The sequence below is a fragment of the Cardiocondyla obscurior genome, linkage group LG01, assembly GCF_019399895.1.
Source record: "Cardiocondyla obscurior isolate alpha-2009 linkage group LG01, Cobs3.1, whole genome shotgun sequence".
Lineage (NCBI taxonomy): Eukaryota > Metazoa > Arthropoda > Insecta > Hymenoptera > Formicidae > Cardiocondyla > Cardiocondyla obscurior.
The window spans coordinates 11,233,417-11,252,705 of record NC_091864.1 but is presented as its reverse complement, the minus strand read 5'-3'; the positions used below and the strand labels follow the sequence as shown (position 1 = coordinate 11,252,705).

Sequence of the window (19,289 nt, the reverse complement as noted above, 5' to 3'; positions counted from 1 at the left end):
CTGTTATTCTTAACAATTATCTTCTAACGCCGTTTTAACTGTTATGCTATTTTAATGTATAAAAAATTGTTATTTTATATATTTTATTATTTATATTTATACGACATAGGTTTTTACGCAAGTGCACTGTTTAAACATCGAGATGGAGATATCGAATTAAATTTCGCGCTTTATAAAGTACGCAGCTTCAGGTTACGAACGTCAGACGCCTCTCACTGTACTGCCAGCTGATAAACTCACCCATGCTCACTCATATCGGTATTATCGAAGACTTCATGGAGGTGTGACTGTTTTTACGCCCGCGAGGGATATTCCGATGTTTTCGTCGAGATTTACGAGAAGGAACGGCTGATCGATCGGTTGATCATTGTTCCTCGATACACGGAAGTCCGCGCATTACCAGTGTTACAACATCGTAGCCGTAAAGAGAGAAGTGTACAGCTGGTCTCTTAATTAAATCCTTTGTTTTGCATCAAGGTAGGTGAAACACTAAATCGCCTATGATTCGTATATTGTCGAAAAAGTATTCGTACGTCGCATTTTCGCAATACAAGCAGTTAAAGAGCTCTTGCAAACGCAGTCTCGTTATCTTATGGATTAGTCAGAGGTTAAAATTGAAATTGCACACATTAAAGAGCACTTACGCAAAAAATTACTGCTCGTAAGTCGCAGTTAATTCCTGTCATCGTGGTGTTTTTTAACGAGTGTTTTGCATGCTTAAAATAGACCGGACCCTCACCAGTCTCAGTCTATTGTCTTCAGTCTTGATATGATAAGTGAATTCCACAGGGAGAACAATACTTCGCGTTAGTTGAAGAAAGTGACTTAGTATTACAAAATAGAACGAATCACCTTTGACGTTATCTACTTATTATTAAATTTAATTTTTTTTTGTTTTTTTTATGCCAGGTATCAAAATGCCAATTTTATACAGCGTGGTGGCACGTGGGACGATTATACTGGCGAAGTATGCCGCATGTGTTGGAAACTTTGAAGAAATCACAGCGAAAATTCTGGCAAAAATACCACCGGACAATGATAAACTCACTTACTCGCAAGGGCCATATCTGTTTCACTACATCTGCGAGGATCGCCTTATTTACATGTGCATTACCGATGACGTATGTAATGAGCTAATTAAGATATCGAGATATAAGACTAATGAAAAAATATTGTTTCAGGACTTTCAAAGATCCAGAGCATTTTTGTATCTCAACGAAATAAAAAGAAGATTCCTAGCTGTTTATGGACCAGGTGCTTTAACTGCCGTAGCTTATGCTATGAACACAGAGTTTGGCCGTGTTTTGGCTAACGAAATGGTAATATCAGAAATAATTATGTAATTGATATCTTGATACTTGCATGTTAATTTTAATTTTCTTTACAGAAACATTATAGCGAATCTAAAGATCTGGATAGATTGTCCCAAGTTCATGGTGAGCTGGACGAGCTTAAGGACATTATGGTAAAAAATATCGACAACATAGCGATGCGTGGCGAACGGTTGGAACTGCTTGTGAACAAAACGGAAAACTTATCCGCCAACGTACGTAAAAGCAACTTCTCGTAGTTTAACGATATTAATAATTGAGTATTACAATAAATTTTATCTTCTCTTTCAGTCTGTGACGTTTAGAAAGACAAGTAGAAATTTAGCCCGTTCCTTATTCTGGAAAAATGTCAAGATCTACGTTATTGTCGGTGCGATCTTAATTGTAAGTTCAACATTGCAATCACTTTTGAGTCTCTCTAATATAAATTGCAATCTAAAATCTATTGTTTTTAATGCAGGTTGTAGTATACGTGATTGTCTCTATAACGTGTGGAGGATTGGCTTGGCAGAAGTGTGTGGGAAATTAATACACGATACATACAATACAGTGTTCAAACGCCGATTAAACATGTATAGATGGAAAAAAGTGCGTGGATGTAAAGTATGAGACTGAAACGTTAATCGGCGGGGTTACGTTATTGATAAGTTTCTCGTTACGTATTAGTTTATATAATATAATAAGATCTTGTACTAAACACGTGTACACACATATTGCAATATTTATGCTTAAGGCTTATATCATGATTATAATTTTACGAAAATGTAACATGATTTATATCCTGCGAACAAGATATACAGTATATACGAAAAATAATTTTATTTTTTACACAGACGTATGCATTGCGTTATATCTCAGTTTACGAAAAGGTGCAAATAAAGAAGTTTTCTCGTTCAACGTGTTTTTACAATTAATCTCCTTTCTTTAATTACAAGGTTAACGCATTTTATATCGGGCTATCTAGAACAAGGTATAATTACGCTCGTCGTGATACTTCCAATTAACCTTGACTGAATCGAAGAAAATGCTGGGACATATAATGCAGAAGAGATTTTTGTAATAAAAAGTAACGAGATCTTGGGGAGGAAAAACAGCTCTGCTACAGGACACTAGTTCTCTCTGAAAGATCGAGGCGATATCGAACGAGACGACATGCGGATCTTGTTCATCTGAAGGGTCCATCCTCTAGCTACGGGGCGTGCGCCACAATGCAACGACGTCGCTCGGCGCAGCGGCGTGCGACGGGGTGGCGGCGTCGTGGCGCGGGCGCTCTCCCGTCACGAAGCCCGGGCCATCGCAGCAGCCCGGCAGCTCTCGCAGGATGTCGATGTCTCGCGCGGCGCACCCTTCGGGAGGTGCCGAAGTGTCTCCGTGCCTCGTATACACGCGTCACGATTGATCGCGCTCCGTCCCCGAACTCCGAGATTTTGGGGAAAACTGTTCTCCCTCCCTTTTTTATTTTACATCATCCGGTCTCTCCCGCTCAACAAGTTTTTCCTTTCCCGGGATTTTAAAAAATTAGAAAAAAAGAAAAAGAAAAGGAAAACCAAAAGAAAAGTAACGCGTTGACAAGCCGGTAAAAAGAAAAAAAGAGGAAAACGGGGCGAAGTTTAATTGAGGCGCGCGTTTTTCCGGTTCTCTTTCTCTCCCCCGGAAAAGGGGGTGGCGGTGAAGAGAAACTCGCGCGGCCGGCACGCACCCCGAGAGGACGGGCCGCGTTCAGGTACGCGTATGCGTGAGGAACGCGTCAGTGCGTGTGTTTACAACCTGTGGGTGGTGCGGCAACGGCAGCGGCGGTGTTAGATACCGATTACGGGATATGGATTCACGCTGGACCCGGATGAAAGCGGGAGACGACAGATGACGGGATCCGCGGCCGTGTCCGGCGAGAGGAGGCGCCGAATGAAAGTGAAAACGAGAAACTGCACGGTGGGCATTGCAATGTGAGAGGGAGGATGCGTCGCCCTCGGGTGAACGACGAAGGGTGCTGGGAAGATGAACGCCGGAAGGCGACGGACGCCTTGAGCTCTCCTCGTAAGTGCACTTCTTTCCCGGCATCGGGCGGTATTCGACGCTGAAGGGAAAAGCGCGAACGCATTAATTAACGAACTTTGCGTCATATGAACACGAGCGATTTAATTTCACCATTTCTTATTTCGCGGATTCTAGACGCGCGTCCACAGCGGACTATTATTTTTTTACAGGTGGCTGTGAAAAATGCATTTTGCATGAAATTTCGGAGGCGGTACTGTAAGATCGATCGGAGAACTATTCTCAAAATAGGTGGCCGAAATTCGCAAGAGTATCTCTAGATCTACTTGGGACTGATTTTTCTTTGCGGAGGGAAGTCCTCGACCCCGATGGTATTCCTATTTGAAGTAAATAATTTAATGTCGAGGGTCTTTTTTTGTGAAACTTCGAAAATTATATGGCTTCATTATTTATAAATATGCTCAGAATAAAACTTTAATAACGTAATATTTTCGCGCATAAAGCAGACGAGATTTCCTGATATTAAGCGCCCGCATTTATTAACATTTTGATGTAACTCGATAATCCTTGGCTTATCATTTACCGACATTTATTTTTCATTCTTTTGCGTGCTTTATTGCGTGCATCTACCAACGAGAAACGTATAGTTTAGATAAAACGTCGCGAGTGCGACATCGCCGGCGCAAAAAGGCAATGAACTGCTACGCGGCATGAACGTCGAGTGGAAAATGCACTGCCTTTCGCTGCACGCGACGGAAAATCGTTGTCGCGGAATTCTGGGAAAACAACAACTGCACTCGAGTAACGACAATATTAACACGATTAAACATGTAGCTTCTCATCATATCGATCCTCGTGAAAGTAATCCTTCTGCGTCATCGATATATACAGCCGCGCTTCCCATCTCGTTTGACTTATATTCATCATAAATTATCCAACCCCCGTCCATGTAAGAATCATCGCGGTGTCTCGGTCATTTTAGCTTCCGCTACATTTTATTTATTAAAATTAATTCCCGCTTAGTGGTATATTTATCAATATTTTATTCCAGAAGAGAAAGAGGTTTATTCGCGGATCGATTCTATTCTGCATGCCCCGAGACTATCTGTGTTACTGCGGTCGATCCGAAAACGCGGGCGTCTGACCCTACGTTTTATTTCTCCGCTGCCCGGTGTTTCCCTAATGCGCGCGGGGGAGTCATTCTGATGGAGAAATATTCGATGCCACGTATACCGGCCATAAAACGTTCGCCGGGAGGGTCTGCCGTGGAATGGCGTTAGGGACGAGCCTAGGGACGACCGGGAAGAATGTTCATTGACGTTAGAACTCCCCGCGGCTGCCGGAGAAGCGTTTCTCCCCCTAGGTCTGAATCACTCGTGAGACAACCGATGGTCCTCTGGAGCTGCGAAGTTCTTCCTCGCTCGCAAACCCCGGACCGTTCAACGCGATTTTCTGCGACCGTACAATTCCGCCGCGACTCGGCCGTTCGTTTATATATTTCGTCGATATTCCATTAAACAAACAAATGCAAGCACGAAAGCGGCGATCTCTCAATTTCCTCGCTGTCGAAATGCGAGGACTCGACAAACGACGGATTACCGTCCTACGCGGGGCTGTTCGAGTTTCGAGGGCTGTAATCGTCGAGGGCTTTGGCGGTAACTTTCGCGAGAGTAATTATGCATTCTCCGTAAAACGGCGTCTTAGAGGAGTATCTTGTTACCCTGCTGTAACGACGCGTTCGCGTACAAGCTCGTCCATAAGACTTAGAAACAACATGACTAAGTGCCTAAGCACATAAGTTCGCTTCTCCGAAAGATAAACGGGAGCTTCGACGGTACGGCGATACGTTTCGCACACCGTACCTTGCGTCGACGCATTTTAATTAACTCGCCGATAAAATCTACAAAGCTTTTGCGTCGTGTTTCTTGCATTATTAAAATATCCTGCTCGTAGGGCTAACGACTCTGCAGCCGCTGGCGCGACCGTCGTAATTATGTTTTATAGTTTCGATCAAAAAATTATCACCGCGAACGGGATAATTAACTCGAAGAGAGCCGGATTTAATTTCCTATCCGGCGTAATTAGTTTTCCACAAAGTAGAAGTCCCTACGCCTTGCGTAATTAAGGGCACCGAGGACCGCTGCCGAGATTGCCCGGCAGCGGTCAAAGTTTCTTACGTAAAGCACGCGATGAATAATAGAGATATGTAATACTCTTTACTCGGAAAATGAGGAATAATTTTAATTATAATAATTACGTAAAAGTCGCAATCACAAAATAATAATAATAATAATAATAATTTGTTAACCGAGAAGTAAGAAAAACAGCCTTTAAGACAAAATCAGCTTTAGGGTGTTGCATGTATGTTCAAGGGTCTTAAAAAGCAATTTTCAGCAGCCACCCCGGAGATTCTTCGATAACTAATAACTGGGATAAGCACCGAAATGAAAATCATAGCTTCTCGGCGTGTACTCGCGATCGTCTCTTTAGCGAAGGGGTGAAGAGAAAGGGCCTTTGATACGCGGAGTTGTCGTCGGGACATGGGCCACGCGCACGCCGGCCTCTTTTCACGAGGAATATTTTCGTATCGTACGGTCGGGAAGGGTTCTGTCTCGCTTCCACTTATGCGAAAGACAGGTAGAAGAGGACGCGGTGTGGCGATCTGTCTCACAAGGACCGATTCTTTCAGGCTGCAAACCTGGTGGATTGTGTGCACAAGGGCCCACCCTCTTTAGAATTCCCCGTCCGTAGAGGAGCGAGGAGCCTGTGTCGAAGACAAAGACAAGGGGGGTGCGAAAGGGGGGCGGAAGGGGACGACAAGGGTGAGAAGAGGCGCGAGGGAGAATCGGGGGGATTTTCCGAGAGCGAGAGGCGCGGCTGAGCCCGAGGGGAAGTGAAAAAGCGAGAAGGGAGATAAGAAGATAAGGAAGATGGGCGAGAGCTCGCCGGATCTTAGCCTCCGGCTACGCCAGGGTAGCTCCGACTCCAGAGACTCCTTCTACATGGACTTTGCACAGGTACGCGGACGGGAGATGAGGGATCTTGCAGATTAAAAATCATCTGTCTTAAGCTTAAGTCAAAGGTAATTACCCGAAAAGATTTTGGACGGCTCGGCGTGAATTACGGAGTTACGAGGTCCTTCACTCGCCATTTCTCTCTCACGGCGGATTATTACGAGAAGGGCTTAATTGCACACACATACACGCGCATTTGCGGATTACTGTGTTAGAGTATGAGGTTCTACTTTGACGTAATTAAATATAAAAGTATCAACGCGAAAGTTTCATGCCTTGATTATTTTTTTCAATTTACGTAAAGCGATAAAAAATAAAATACCAATGCGAAAACTTGATAAATACTCCGTTTCGGTGCAGGTACGATATTTTTATATTCGAGTTGAGTCTTTTAAAAATCGAATTTCAGCACAACGATATGTTGTTAAATGACTAATATTAACATTTTAATTTAATATTAAAATGTTTAAAATTAATGTTTAATATTAACATATTAAAATAATATGTTAATAAAGTCACATATCTCGATAAAGAATAATCGATATCGTAAATACTTTGAAAAGTAGAATAATCATAAAATTGGCTGCTCTGTGTGGGATACATCATATATTTTATTCGATTAAAGGTCCTATTAAATATTTATTCCACTCGCGTGTCATTTCTCGTCGCATTTAACGAATGCAACGCTCTTTTTTTCCGCTATTGATTTATCGGTATTACAAAAAGTTAAATTTTTATTAACTTTTCCGCAGTATTGATTTCAACTTTTAAAATGCTTCGAAATTCTAAAAATATTTATTTTATTGAAAGCTTTTACACCTAATATCAGTTTAAAATGTACTCTGTTAATGACTTAAGTAATGCGAGATTCCTGAATTTTATTGAACAGGGTATCGATTCCGATATCGAAGAAGTGACGCGTCCAGGCGACAATAATTCCGATCCTATGCTGGAAAATCATCTGGAGGAGAACGGAAACGACTTGCCACCGATTGAGGACATTACGACGATCCCTGAAGAGGCCTCGGAAGAATTAAGGGAAGAGGAAGAGGCAGCGGCATTGGAGGCTGCGCTTCGAACGCCAGACGGTGGTACGCTTAGCACGGAAATCGAGAAACCGTCGTCCGCGACAATCATGCAGGAGTGAGTACAGAAAGTGCCTTTTACCTCTGGAACTTTTATATGCCACTCGAGACATACCTTCCCCCTCACTTTCTCCCGTCGCTAATTTTTCTGATCGTTGACGATGCACGCGCAGCGCGTCCGGCGAGCTTCTCGTCGGAAAAAGCGAGCAGCGAGTAAATCAAGCGGTGTAATAATTTTTTTTGGGGTACATTTTAATCGTAAATATCAATTTTTTTGTATAACAAACCGAGAGTTGGAAACCGGAGTTGGAAAAAAAAATTGTGCTATCTTGCGCGTCGCACAGAAACGAAACTGTTAAGAAATGAACATTTTGCCGTTGATGCAACCGTTTTGTATCGATTGTTGCCTCTTTGTATGCGCCACCGCAACGTAAATTACAAGCCTCCCCTAAAGAGCCGGCGTTTCTCCACGTCTCTTCATTGGAGTGACCAACGCCGGGCGGCGGTCCCGGTGGTCCCGCATTAATCACCGCTCACGATTAACGTGCATTTCCCTCGACTTCGCCGGCGAGTACGACCCTGCGCACCGTACGCTGCCGGCAATTAAACTTGATCGTGAAAAATGCCCCGGCGATTTCGCAGCGACACGCCGATTTCCTCCGCGCCATCAATCTCGTCCGTTCCACGCGAGTCTCTTTGATTCCCAACCAAATGCAAGAAACTGCCCGAATTTTTTTTTATGCGCGGTTACTATTTATTAATTGTACGATTTACAGGTGTACTGTTTAAAATATACGTGCAACTTTAAAATGTTAATTTTCTCGATAAGCCAAAATTATTATTTGCACACTCAATTTAAAAAAAAAAAAAAAAAAAAAAAAAACTTGAAACCTCCTGCGCTTGTTATTACGTCGTGCGACAAGCTTTACGTATTCGCGGCTTTTGTTAGCTTTCACATGTCGTTCGCCGCAGTGTCTCCAATTTACCAAGCCGAATGCCGAGTTTCTCTCGAATTCCGGGACGTCTGGTTTGCACGCATATTCGGTCCATTCGCGGAACTCGATTACTTCCGCCGGATATCGAACGTGAATTCGCGTACACAGGACCGACCATGGGCGTCAGAGTTAATATTGATCTGTCACTCGGTTATGGCTTACACTCGATCTCCGTTCATCTTTCCCTTTGCTTCCAGCTCGACCTTCGGAGGCTGCCTAACTCCTAGCCACCCTTTCCATATTGCAAGTCTCCGTCGTACCGGAATTCCCCGATTTCTCTTCGTCAATCTATCAGAAAGGCAGCTTATTCCATCGATTTACATGCAGACTCAATCACGATATGTACTCAAGACGACAGCAAAAAAATTTGCATTCTAATGTATCTCGCTAAAACAAATTTTTTTTAAATTGTAACACATGTATATACATCGACTGGTACGATAAAACTAATTAAAAATAACAAATGCAACAAAAAAAAAAAAATTTGGCGTCGTTAGAATTGAAAACTATCATCTTGAAAAATTATAGTATTACAAATACGGTTGTGCATGCTTCGTTTCGTTAGGTCGGTTAAGGAATAAAAAAATTTTCTGGCCGTATCGAAAGTGTCGCGCAATAGAAAATTTATATATCGCAATCCTTCGACGAAAAGCCTCTCGCCGAATTTGTCGTCTTGATGGGAAAATGGTAGACGCGGTAGGATGGGAAAATGCCGTCAAATATTTTCCGGTAAATGTACGAGGGCCGCCGATCTCGGGGGGCAGGCGGAATAAAAGTCGAAGTGTGTGAATATTAGAGTACAGTATTTTTACGTATCTTAGACGCAAGACATTCGCCGCAAGTTATTCTAAAAAATCCTTTAAAATAAAAGAAACATTTTTTTCTTTCACTGATATTTTTTACTTAGACCTAAATGGTTCTTTCAATTATATATATTATAATATTTAGAGTAAAATAATTGTAGCTTTTCTTTCTCGAGTTTTTCCCGTTGACCTTCGTTCTCCCGTCAAACCCTTTTTCTCTCGAATTTCCGACACGTAGTCGAAACAAACCGATCAGCTGGCGTGCTGGCGATGTTACGGCGGCGTGTTACGCCGCTGCAAATTTGATACACCGCTAACGAGCTCGCTATCAAACGGCCACATATCCAGGCAGGGACAGAGAGAAATAATAGCGTAGAGAAGGATCGATAGATACAATGGTCAGGGAGCCGGTCTGCTCCGGTTAGGGCCTCAGTTTGTGATGCGGGGTCCGTGAGTACCGTGTCACGAGCCGGAGGGCCGTGATAGTGTCATTCGCTGGTGAGGGCCGTCCATGAGGGCCAACGTACCACCGAGACGATCGAGAAAAGCGCGAGCCAAGGTCACGGGTATGCTTATCAAGGAGACGTCCCTCAGGTATCACAATTTCGTTTGATATCTGTTGCATCTATAGGGAAACAAAAGGGCCTCCCGAAAATATTTGATCCAACTACATGCGCTTTGCCGTGTGAATTTTACTAAATTTATAATTAAATATTGATTTTCCGAAATACGAATTATATTTCACGAACGTATATTATAATTAAAAAAAAAAGAAAGTTTGAAGAGTTTTTGCATAAATAAATTATTCGTATGAAATAGGATAAATCGGGAAAGAAGTAACGTCGAAAAGATGTGCGAGGGAATATCAGACGACGGGTAACGAAATGACAAGCGATAGAATCGATGCTCTTCGTCGACAGGAAATCTCGGAAGCGTAATTCCTATCGTAATATGCGGAAAGTGATGGAAAGGAAAGAGACCGGCGAGCCGGAATTTCCCAGACACGAAGTTCAAAGCGACTGCATGAGAAGTCCCCGAGTTTTTGAATAAGAAATGTACTTTGACAATGGCTGCGTGGCCAATTGAATTCAAATGAAATGCCGGCGACGCCTTCGCAGAACATGAAGAATTTCCCGGTGCCGCGACATTTCCTATCATATGTATGCAGTGTAAAAAATTGCAATTCACCGTCCGTCGTGTGGATATTTTTTTTTAATGTTAATTCAGCAAGTACGAATAAAAAGATGCGAGTTTTTATCAAACAGAAGTTTTGAAAAATTTTTCACGGAGATAATGAATCCATCGTGATCCCTCTTCTTTTTTATTTCTAACTATTTTTTTTTTTTTAATTAAAAAATAAACGTCAGTAGAATTAAATATAATTTTTTCAAAGTAATTGACGTTGAGTTGGAATATGTCACATCGATCAATCCGAGCATCGCCATTTTCGTTGAGCAAATTAAAATGGCAAGGAAACCGGGTCAGCGTCGTGTCAAAGTCCGCCGAAAAGAATTTTAATGATGTGATAAATCCGTCAGAGAAAAGTTACAAAAAAAAGGGGGAAGAAGAAGATGCTGAGGGATGAGATGCCGCGAGGGACGATGGGTAGAAAGTGGCGTAAGGGTGAGAGGTTTCCACTAAAGAGTGGGCGATGCGCCGGGTTCTCAAGCCCTTCGCAACGAGGGACGGCACTCGACCACTGAATCAACCCTCTCAGTGCCCTCTTGTCCTACCCGTTTTTCCCTCGGCCAATGACACCCTCTCTCGCTCCAACGCTTCACAACGCTACGTGATTATTTCAAAAAGCTCGAGGCACGAGACGAGCTTCCGTCCTCCTATCACCGCCTTCGTATCGCGCCGAAGCCACATTGCTGCGAAATATTTTTTACGCTGTTGTGCATATGCTCGGTAAAAGGATCTTTCCCTCCCTTGCTTCGACCCTCTGACATATCGGGGGCAGGTCAACGATATGCCAGATCGCTTATCTCCTAAAATATGCGGAACAACGCTAAATCCTGTGAAACGCCGAAAGCGCCGAGGCATGCAACTTTTATGATAAATAATTGAACAAATCGCACCGATCGCTTTTAAAGTCAGTTTAAATAAAATTTATGAACGAGTTAAGCGCAACGTAAATTACAGAGAACGCTAGAAGTTATTATTAGATTTTCTTAATACAAAATTTTAAAATAAAAATTATCTTTATATGTATATTACTTTTATAATACTGTGCGACGAATATATTACTTCAGACAAGTTTATAAATTATTTTTAATTTAACTTTGTTCAATTGGTCGAATAAATTTGTGCCTGTTCTTAAAACGGAAAGTGCAGCCGTTTAAAATAAGCGAAAAAAAAAAAAATGTACGCTCTATCACGTGTCGGATTAAATTGGACTACTATTATTAGATAAATGACCCGTGTTAGAAAGTTAACGCAACGTCATCTAATGATACTCACAAAGCCATCAGCACTAGTCGGTCTCTTCCTGCAGCCAGTGTCAATGTAATGTGTCAAACATTATGGCACTAAGTTGACCTTAAATCAGTCAGGCGCGTGGATTTATATAAAAACCACAAAGTACATACGCACTTGTACGTTTTATTAGTTTTTTTTACTTTTTATATATTTTTCAAGTATGATAATTAACTATCACTTGATTAATTAAGAAAATAAAATTTAATTAATAAAAGATTAAAATCGTAATAAATAAATTTGTTATGACTGCGGCAATAAAACCTTTTTCTTTATAAAAAAAAAAGAGTTAATTGAAACGTATATGAGCCTATCGAGCGAGTTAATTAATATCGATTACCAAGCGAATAATTAATTAAAATTGCTAATAGCAGTCAACAAAAAGTGTGATCGCAAAATTATTCGCAACTTTTATCACATAAAACGATAGATATTTTGTACAATATATACCAATTATATTCGAGAAAGTAAATGCTATTTCAATTGTAAAATACGTTTGCAAAAATAAATTGTATCCTGAATTAAATTTACGTCTTTCTGACTTTAAAGCACGTTCTCGCATTCTACATTCTCACAAGAAAATTATTTAACAAATATTTCTAACGTAAATCAATCGATTCGCGTAAGATATCTCTCTTCTCGAAAAAAAAAGAAAAAATAATAATATGGACGCAACAGTTGTTATGGACGATAGAACCTTGCATAAGACTAAATATAAAAAACAATAATGGGACGTTGATAGATACGAGATAATAATAGACATATTCTATACAGTTGGCCAGGACTGCCGGTCGCGCTACCGTCACCAGCCTCACCGTCCGCGGTAATCGTCTCGCCGGAAACGCTGTCTAGACACAGCAGCAGCTCACCTTCTCGCGTTCACCGGCCACCCCAGTTCGCGTTGGCCCTACCATGCTCCTCGCAACCGATTCCGGCGGTCTGTTATCCGGCGTCGACCTTCCTCGAGGTCACCGACGAGCGGAAGTGGAAGAACCTTGGATGGTGAGTAGTGGAGCAAGCATTTCTGCATCGCGTCGAGGTCGTTGCACCGTCTCTCGATCAATTTAAGCTTTTTTTCATAACGTACTTTCACTCGTACGCGAACCCGATTACAAAACAATTTTATAACGATTTTAAAACTACAGCTGCGGTGTTAATCATTCGCGGAACAGTTGGCTTGACGAAATGAGTGCCGTCGACACGCATTGCAGAATTTTATTTTTTCTCCGAGCAGAACTTTGCTCCTTCGCCGTTTCGGTGAAGTTTTGCGATTTTAATTCGGTTTCGTTATATGTACGGAGGGGAATGCCGGTCGCCACGGAAATTTCACGTGATCCTCCAGGTTATCCTGACCGACGTCTGTACCGCAATTACCGGCACTTTATGAATCAAACACACGCGTACAGGCAACCACACGATTACTCGTAATTGAGCCAATTCTTACGGGGGTGGATGTATTTGCGGCCAATGGTACCTCCGCTGTAATGTTACACGATGATAGGCATCGAGCTAACGATCCATCATTCGCGCGGCTGCCCTCAATCTCTCGTTTTCAATAAATTCTTCGAGAAAAGATATTTTTATGTGGGTCAGGGCCGAGAAGAAGCCTCTACGTGCAGATATACGCCAAAAAAAAAAAAAAAAAAAAAAAAAAGATTATATTCCGACTCTATTTGATTCTCAATCCAAACGAACGGAGCTAACTTGTTGCAATAAATGAGATGCGTCTGGAATTATATGTATAAAGTGAATTGGTCCATTCGGTGCGACTCGCTGGTTTCAATCCTCCTTTACCGATAAAGGCCGGCGCGGGATTATGGGCGAGCGGATTTATAAAATTTCTCGTCGCAATTCGAACGGATTCGTTTGATAACCGGCGAGTAGTAACTGAAGAGAAATGCGCGCTTGATTCCTCAAAGTACGGCCGGAGATGGATCTATTTCCTCGACGGAGGATTTAATCCGCGCGCGACGCCGATCTACGTTTCATTCAACTTCAATTTCCGTTTTTGCTGCAGCGACGCCCTGGCGACCACTTTGAGCGCGCTGTACGGGAAACTTCTGGTCGTGATGGGGATCGCTTTTCCCATGGCGGAAGTAATATCTACGTACATACCGCCGTCTTTCTACGAGGCTTTCTACCTATACCTCTACTTCGGCAGCATGATCTTCCTCGTGTACATGTACGCCATGCTATTCGGCGATAACAAGACGAAACCGAGTGAGTATACAAAAAAAAAAAAAAAAAACTACATAGTAAATTTACCCCGATCCTATCTGCCGCGATAAACATTTCCACTCGTAAGAAATATCGATCCGGCTGCACGAGCCTAGCGTGCTTCGCGGAATTATGCGTGGAAGTAGATAAACCTCGCCGCGGTCGGACCGTCGCTTTAGCAATCGCGGTCTTACATATCGAACAATCTACATTCACGCAAACGATGACGTAAAATTGCGATAACTTCGGTTAGTTTCTCGTCGAAATTCCTCCCTGGTAGCAATCTCGTCGAAATGTAAGAGCGATCGCTGAAGGCGATGCTGATTTCGGACGACCGGCGATTGTTGGCGCACAACAACTGATCGCAATTAACCGATTTTCTCTAAATTGTCATCTCGCCGAACAGAGAAGCAGAAGGATGTGTGCGATCTGGACTCGTCAAGATCGTCGAGCGGCGCCGGCGGCGACAGCGACGCGGCCGAGACCGGATACCCGCACGTGAATGCGATACGTCCGGTCCAGCACTACGGCAGTTTCTATTTACGAATGGGCGCAGTGGCGTTTGGCATCGGCTCGATGATCTACTCCGGACTCGAATTCGGCCAGTACTTCGAGCTTGAGCAGAACACCAAGTGCCACAACATCATGCTGGCGCTCACGCCTGCCACGAGAATGGCCTTCATCTTCATCCAAATGTATTTTATATTCCTGAACAATGAGGTGCGTGGGCGATTAATGTAAATGACATCCACGCGATCCGCTCTCACGACTCCACAACCTTTCTCTTAACGGCGAACTCTTCGGTCGACTTCAAGTTAAATTTTTTTATTTCGTTTTTCCAGCGGAAATATCGATGGTCACCGTTTATCGGTTTTTAATTTTAACTTTTTAATCCTACAACGCGCCGTTGAAATTTAAATTTCGAATCAAAATCGCATTAAAATAGATACATTTATAATATGATACAAAAATGTAGCATTAACATTGTTATAATAATAAAGTTCGCGAGATTATATGTATATGCGTATAGAAAGTTACTACATTGATTCTCTTGAGAATCGCCGCACGTGTTTTATCGGGAAACTTCAATGGTGTAACTCGATGGGAAATCCACGGAAGTACCGAGCTAGCGCAAGCTCGTCGGTTACGGGGTTAATGAAACAGAAGGGTGAACAACCCTAAGAGCAATAGCAGAACGTGAGCTATCTAAATGTTCTGGTGCCCTATCGATATGACGCACTACTCCTCCTACCGCAAATATTATTACTCCTAATATTAATACACTTCGCATTGATTTAAATCTCTGTTGCTTTACATGAAGTTCAAAAGCATTAATACGATAAATTTCTATTTAAAAAATTTGCTGATGAACAGGACATGTACTTAAAGGTAACTTGCTTCTTCCACCAAATACTTAAGTATTTAAAAAGTATATTAACGTAGCGTTATTGTATGTGGTGTAAATATATGAAATAGAGAGAACTGGATAAAATTATATAATTTAATGTGATAAAAAAATTTCCGTTTATCTGTCCGTCTTATTGCGCTGCCTCACATTCCAGCAAATGAAGGTATATCGACATCGCGTCGTCGCACGTTTTGGACTAATGCATATGATCGGCACGAATCTGTCAGTTTGGCTGAACGTTCTCGTGCAGGAAACGAAGCACGAGATCCTCACGTTCTACAATCCGGAGAACAACTCTCTCAGAATCTCCCACAGATTAGGTGAATTGCGATTAAGCGCACGATCTGCCGCTGCAGATTTTTTTTTTTTTTTTTTTTTTTTACAATTATCTGAATCTCGAATTTTTAGGCTCGAAGGGAGGCTGGCTTCATCTCGGTGGTCATATTCATTCGCACCACGGTGAGCACGTGCGACTGCCGCGCGGGCTCAAAGGACCTCATCACATGTTTGAATGCAGAAGAACGAATATAATGGGATCGCTGGTTCAGGACGCCAGCCCTTTTCTCTTCCCGTGCACGATCGAGTACAGCTTGATCTGCGCGGCGATTTTATACGTAATGTGGAAAAACATATCGAAGACCGGATTTACGCAGCCCGCAACGCCGCCGGGTGCGCGTCATCACGCACACGCCTACAGGTACAATAATAATACGTGTACAATAATGTTCTAACGTAAGCAACGTACAATAAAGTGCTATTGCATATGTCACCCTGCCCGCTGCTTGCGTCATTAGTTTTACGGAGCTTGAATGACGGACTTTCAATTATGCGCAGGAAATCGCCTCATCATTACAGCGTGGATTGCGCCCGCGCGCACAAGGGCCTCTTCGTGGGCATTTTGATTCTAGTGCTGACTATAATCTCCCTGATTCTCTTCTTCGTTCTTATCTCGCGACCTGAGCTGGTCAGTCTCGCCGTGACCGAGGTGAACATCTGCGAGCTGACGCTTTACGGAATGTCGACCCTGGCGACGTTGATCGGCATGTTCCAGATGCGGAAACTACGCTACGACGGCGGCAGAAATCTCGAGCTCGACAACATTCTCCTAGTGGCCGCTCAGACCGGCATGTTCATTTACTCCACGTTCACCATTATCGGCGGCCACTTCACCCTGCAGAAGCACACGGTCCTCGTGCTGGTCACCGCTTTGGCCAGCGTCGTCCAGACCACCTGCCAGACGATCTTTATATTAGACGCGTCGAGGCGCACGGTCGCCACCGCCGAGCAAATACGCAGGAAGCCGGGCAGAGAGATCGTCACGTTCTTGTTGGTAACGAATCTGGCTATGTGGGCGATCAACACGCTGGAGAAATCACGGGCGGAATCGCACCCGGTGCAATTGCATTTTTACGGCCTGTGGGCGTGGACAATCATCACCCACGTTTCCATGCCGCTGGCAATCTTCTACAGATTCCACAGCACCGTCTGCCTATGCGAAGTGTGGAAGCGGGCCTACAAGGTGAAACCGACCTACATGTGACGCAAGGGGTCCCGCGAGATCATATGGAAAACCGGTGGGATCCCGCAGCGTCCCAAGAGTCAACTGTCGAGACTTGATGCCATCGCGGAGAATGATCCGGCGTATTTCATATGATCAAAAAAGACGTCAGGTCACGAAAGTCGTTTCGGAGGGGCAGAATCCGTTGGGCGACGTTACGAGAAATCAGCGATTTTAGACGGGCAGAAAATTTTCTAGATATCTAAACACGACTAAAGCATCAATACGTACACGACATTATACGCACGTAATTTATATCGACTTCAGGGTATATTTCGGAAAGCCGGCAACGTATAATAAATAGATTCGGGCGATAAGGAACGTCTTGATATAACATAAGTAATTTGATTATAATTAGCGGAGACATCAACAGAAAAATATTCATAAAGGTATCCATAAAGGTTAATTGTCATAAACGGTAGATTACTTCGTCATTAATCGACAGTCAGTGTTCTAGCTAGCCCCGTGCGAATTACTTTCGTACTATAAATGTTGGCGACTCCATAGAATGTACACAACGTCACTGTGTAAGTCTAATATCACTTTCGAGCATTTATCTGTGAAATAATATCGTAGAAAAAAAAAATTATTATTATAATTAATCGTATTTCTCAGACGATCTGACTGATTAGGTATGAAATTCTCAACGTGGAGCTAATAAATCTTAAACCGATACCTGTTACGTACATTCGAAAATTCGCTCTTGTAGATACAAAAACAATTTTCTCGATTCATAAAAAAAAAAGAAAAGAAAAAAAAACGATTTGGCGCAAAGTCACAAAAAACAAACAGATCGATATTCCTGTTGAGTATTTAAATCAGCGCGATCAAATATCCGAAGACATAATTTTGTAGACGGTACAAGGTCCATTTGTTAGAAGTAGAAACAGGTAGATTTTCCTTAGAATCGATCCGGTCGAAACGTTTAGCGCATAGAACTTCGGTTAACACGGGAACAATAAGTCTTCTTCGTTCGATAAACTTTTTCAGGTCGAGAGACGGGCAAGGATTTCGAAATAAAAATCGAATTGTCGCTCTCGAAAGACCAAAATGAATTTTTAAGACTGATCAGGGGCACTAACAGTAACCGTAAATTCTGGTCCATTTATAAGCCGATCGAACCGAGTCCTCTAGCTGTGCATAACTTAAAAATTTGGTGCTCGCAATCCAAGGCACTTGGACACTCTCACGGACATCCGTCTTCCACGTAGTACAAACTGCAGTTTAAACAACAATTGTCGCGATAACTAAAATAGCGACGAGGAAAAGTAGATTGTAAATTCGATAGCGCACGCAACAAAATCGAAATTATCGACCATTAATTACGTGAGTGCTTATCACATTTTAAATCTTACTGACAAATAATTCTCGCAGTAACTAAATATATTTTAATACTGACAAAAGAACCAACCAACCAAAAAAAAATCTATTTCTTTTGAATTTCTATTTAACAAACTCGAAATTGATTCGCATGATCCGCGAATTTTATATTTTTGTGCATCTTGCATGATGTCCATGTACAACTCAATGAAAAAAGAACCATGTAGATATTAAATATTTTAAAAGGAATTTTTCATAAAAAAAAAAATTTAAGTAATCCTTTTATAAAAGATCTACAAGAAAGTTTATAAATATAATTTTAAATATATTATTATAGAAAACAATTTGTAGAAGCGGAAAATAATTAGTGTCGCTGTTGTGATCGCGACTTATAACAAACCAACATTTGATTGTCGACGTTGTTTTGTCGTGTATTGTCGACGGATTTGTATTATTAAAAGAAATTTATTTCAGGCTCAGCGATCAGGATCAAATCGATGCACGAGTGTTCGTCGTAGTTTCGCGTAATCGAAAATAGAACGGTAAAAATGAAAAAAAGCGAAGACGTTTAAAGTAAGAGTACAGTACAATGGCTGATCATATCATTAAGCCTTAAATCCGTCAAGAAGAAGAGTGCTGTCCGAGACGATAAAAGGGAATCAAGATCGATCACGATCGACACGCGATCTTGAAACTAGAGGCGACCTAGTCGAGTTTGTTTCATGCTCAATCGACAGACGTGGTGATGAGAGAGAATCACAGAAGCAAATGCGAATGAATAAATTGACGTGTGGTGAATCGCGTATATATGGGTGCATGCGTGCGTGTGTGTATGTAAGTATGCTCGTATGCGAAACGAGAGAAAAGATGGAAAAAGTCGGAAGACGTCGAGATTTAATAAAGATGTAGGCGTTTATGAATAATACGTGTTTCGTGCTAGAAGCTTTGGTACCGATTATCGCCGTTACGAGTTCTAATTACCCGGTGCGATGCAGACGATCTTTTTTGTAAGATACAGATTTCTCTAAAACGGCTGTAAATAAATGGTGGAGAATATACAATAAAGCGAATTCTCTCGGTGTTTAGCGCTA

At 42.2% G+C, this 19,289-nt stretch overlaps 2 protein-coding genes across 4 annotated transcripts; both read left to right on the top strand.

The window, feature by feature from the left end:
• The first annotated feature begins 234 nt into the window (after positions 1-234).
• LOC139101867 (vesicle-associated membrane protein 7) lies at positions 235-2,228 on the top strand. The gene is made up of 6 exons (XM_070655351.1): positions 235-477; positions 910-1,121; positions 1,182-1,319; positions 1,388-1,546; positions 1,623-1,715; positions 1,792-2,228. Exons 2-6 carry the CDS (start codon positions 918-920, stop codon positions 1,858-1,860), a joined length of 663 nt encoding a protein of 220 aa, XP_070511452.1. The 5' UTR covers positions 235-477; positions 910-917; the 3' UTR covers positions 1,861-2,228.
• A 431-nt stretch (positions 2,229-2,659) lies between these two features.
• LOC139107757 (proton channel OtopLc) lies at positions 2,660-19,289 on the top strand. 3 transcript variants are annotated; one of them, XM_070665578.1, is made up of 10 exons: positions 2,660-3,365; positions 6,013-6,340; positions 7,227-7,480; positions 12,470-12,697; positions 13,713-13,915; positions 14,319-14,632; positions 15,287-15,301; positions 15,475-15,640; positions 15,729-16,017; positions 16,155-19,289. In XM_070665578.1, the coding sequence occupies exons 2-10, from the start codon at positions 6,254-6,256 to the stop codon at positions 16,858-16,860; spliced, it is 2,262 nt and encodes a 753-aa protein (XP_070521679.1). In that variant the 5' UTR covers positions 2,660-3,365; positions 6,013-6,253; the 3' UTR covers positions 16,861-19,289. The 3 variants fall into 3 exon arrangements, with proteins under 3 accessions (XP_070521679.1, XP_070521688.1, XP_070521696.1); XM_070665587.1 differs by lacking the exon at positions 15,287-15,301; XM_070665595.1 differs by lacking the exons at positions 2,660-3,365; positions 6,013-6,340; positions 7,227-7,480 and adding an exon at positions 8,184-9,814.

What these genes read in the sequence shown, in the direction of transcription:
- LOC139101867 (XM_070655351.1), top strand. Translation starts at nt 918, where the DNA reads ATGCCAATTTTATACAGCGTGGTGGCACGTGGGACGATTATACTGGCG. An exon ending in ACATGTGCATTACCGATGAC is followed by an intron (nt 1,122 to 1,181) that starts GTATGTAATGAG and finishes ATATTGTTTCAG; the next exon opens with GACTTTCAAAGATCCAGAGC. An exon ending in GTGTTTTGGCTAACGAAATG is followed by an intron (nt 1,320 to 1,387) that starts GTAATATCAGAA and finishes TTTTCTTTACAG; the next exon opens with AAACATTATAGCGAATCTAA.
- LOC139107757 (XM_070665578.1), top strand. Translation starts at nt 6,254, where the DNA reads ATGGGCGAGAGCTCGCCGGATCTTAGCCTCCGGCTACGCCAGGGTAGC. An exon ending in TCTACATGGACTTTGCACAG is followed by an intron (nt 6,341 to 7,226) that starts GTACGCGGACGG and finishes TTTATTGAACAG; the next exon opens with GGTATCGATTCCGATATCGA. An exon ending in CAGAATCTCCCACAGATTAG is followed by an intron (nt 15,641 to 15,728) that starts GTGAATTGCGAT and finishes TCGAATTTTTAG; the next exon opens with GCTCGAAGGGAGGCTGGCTT.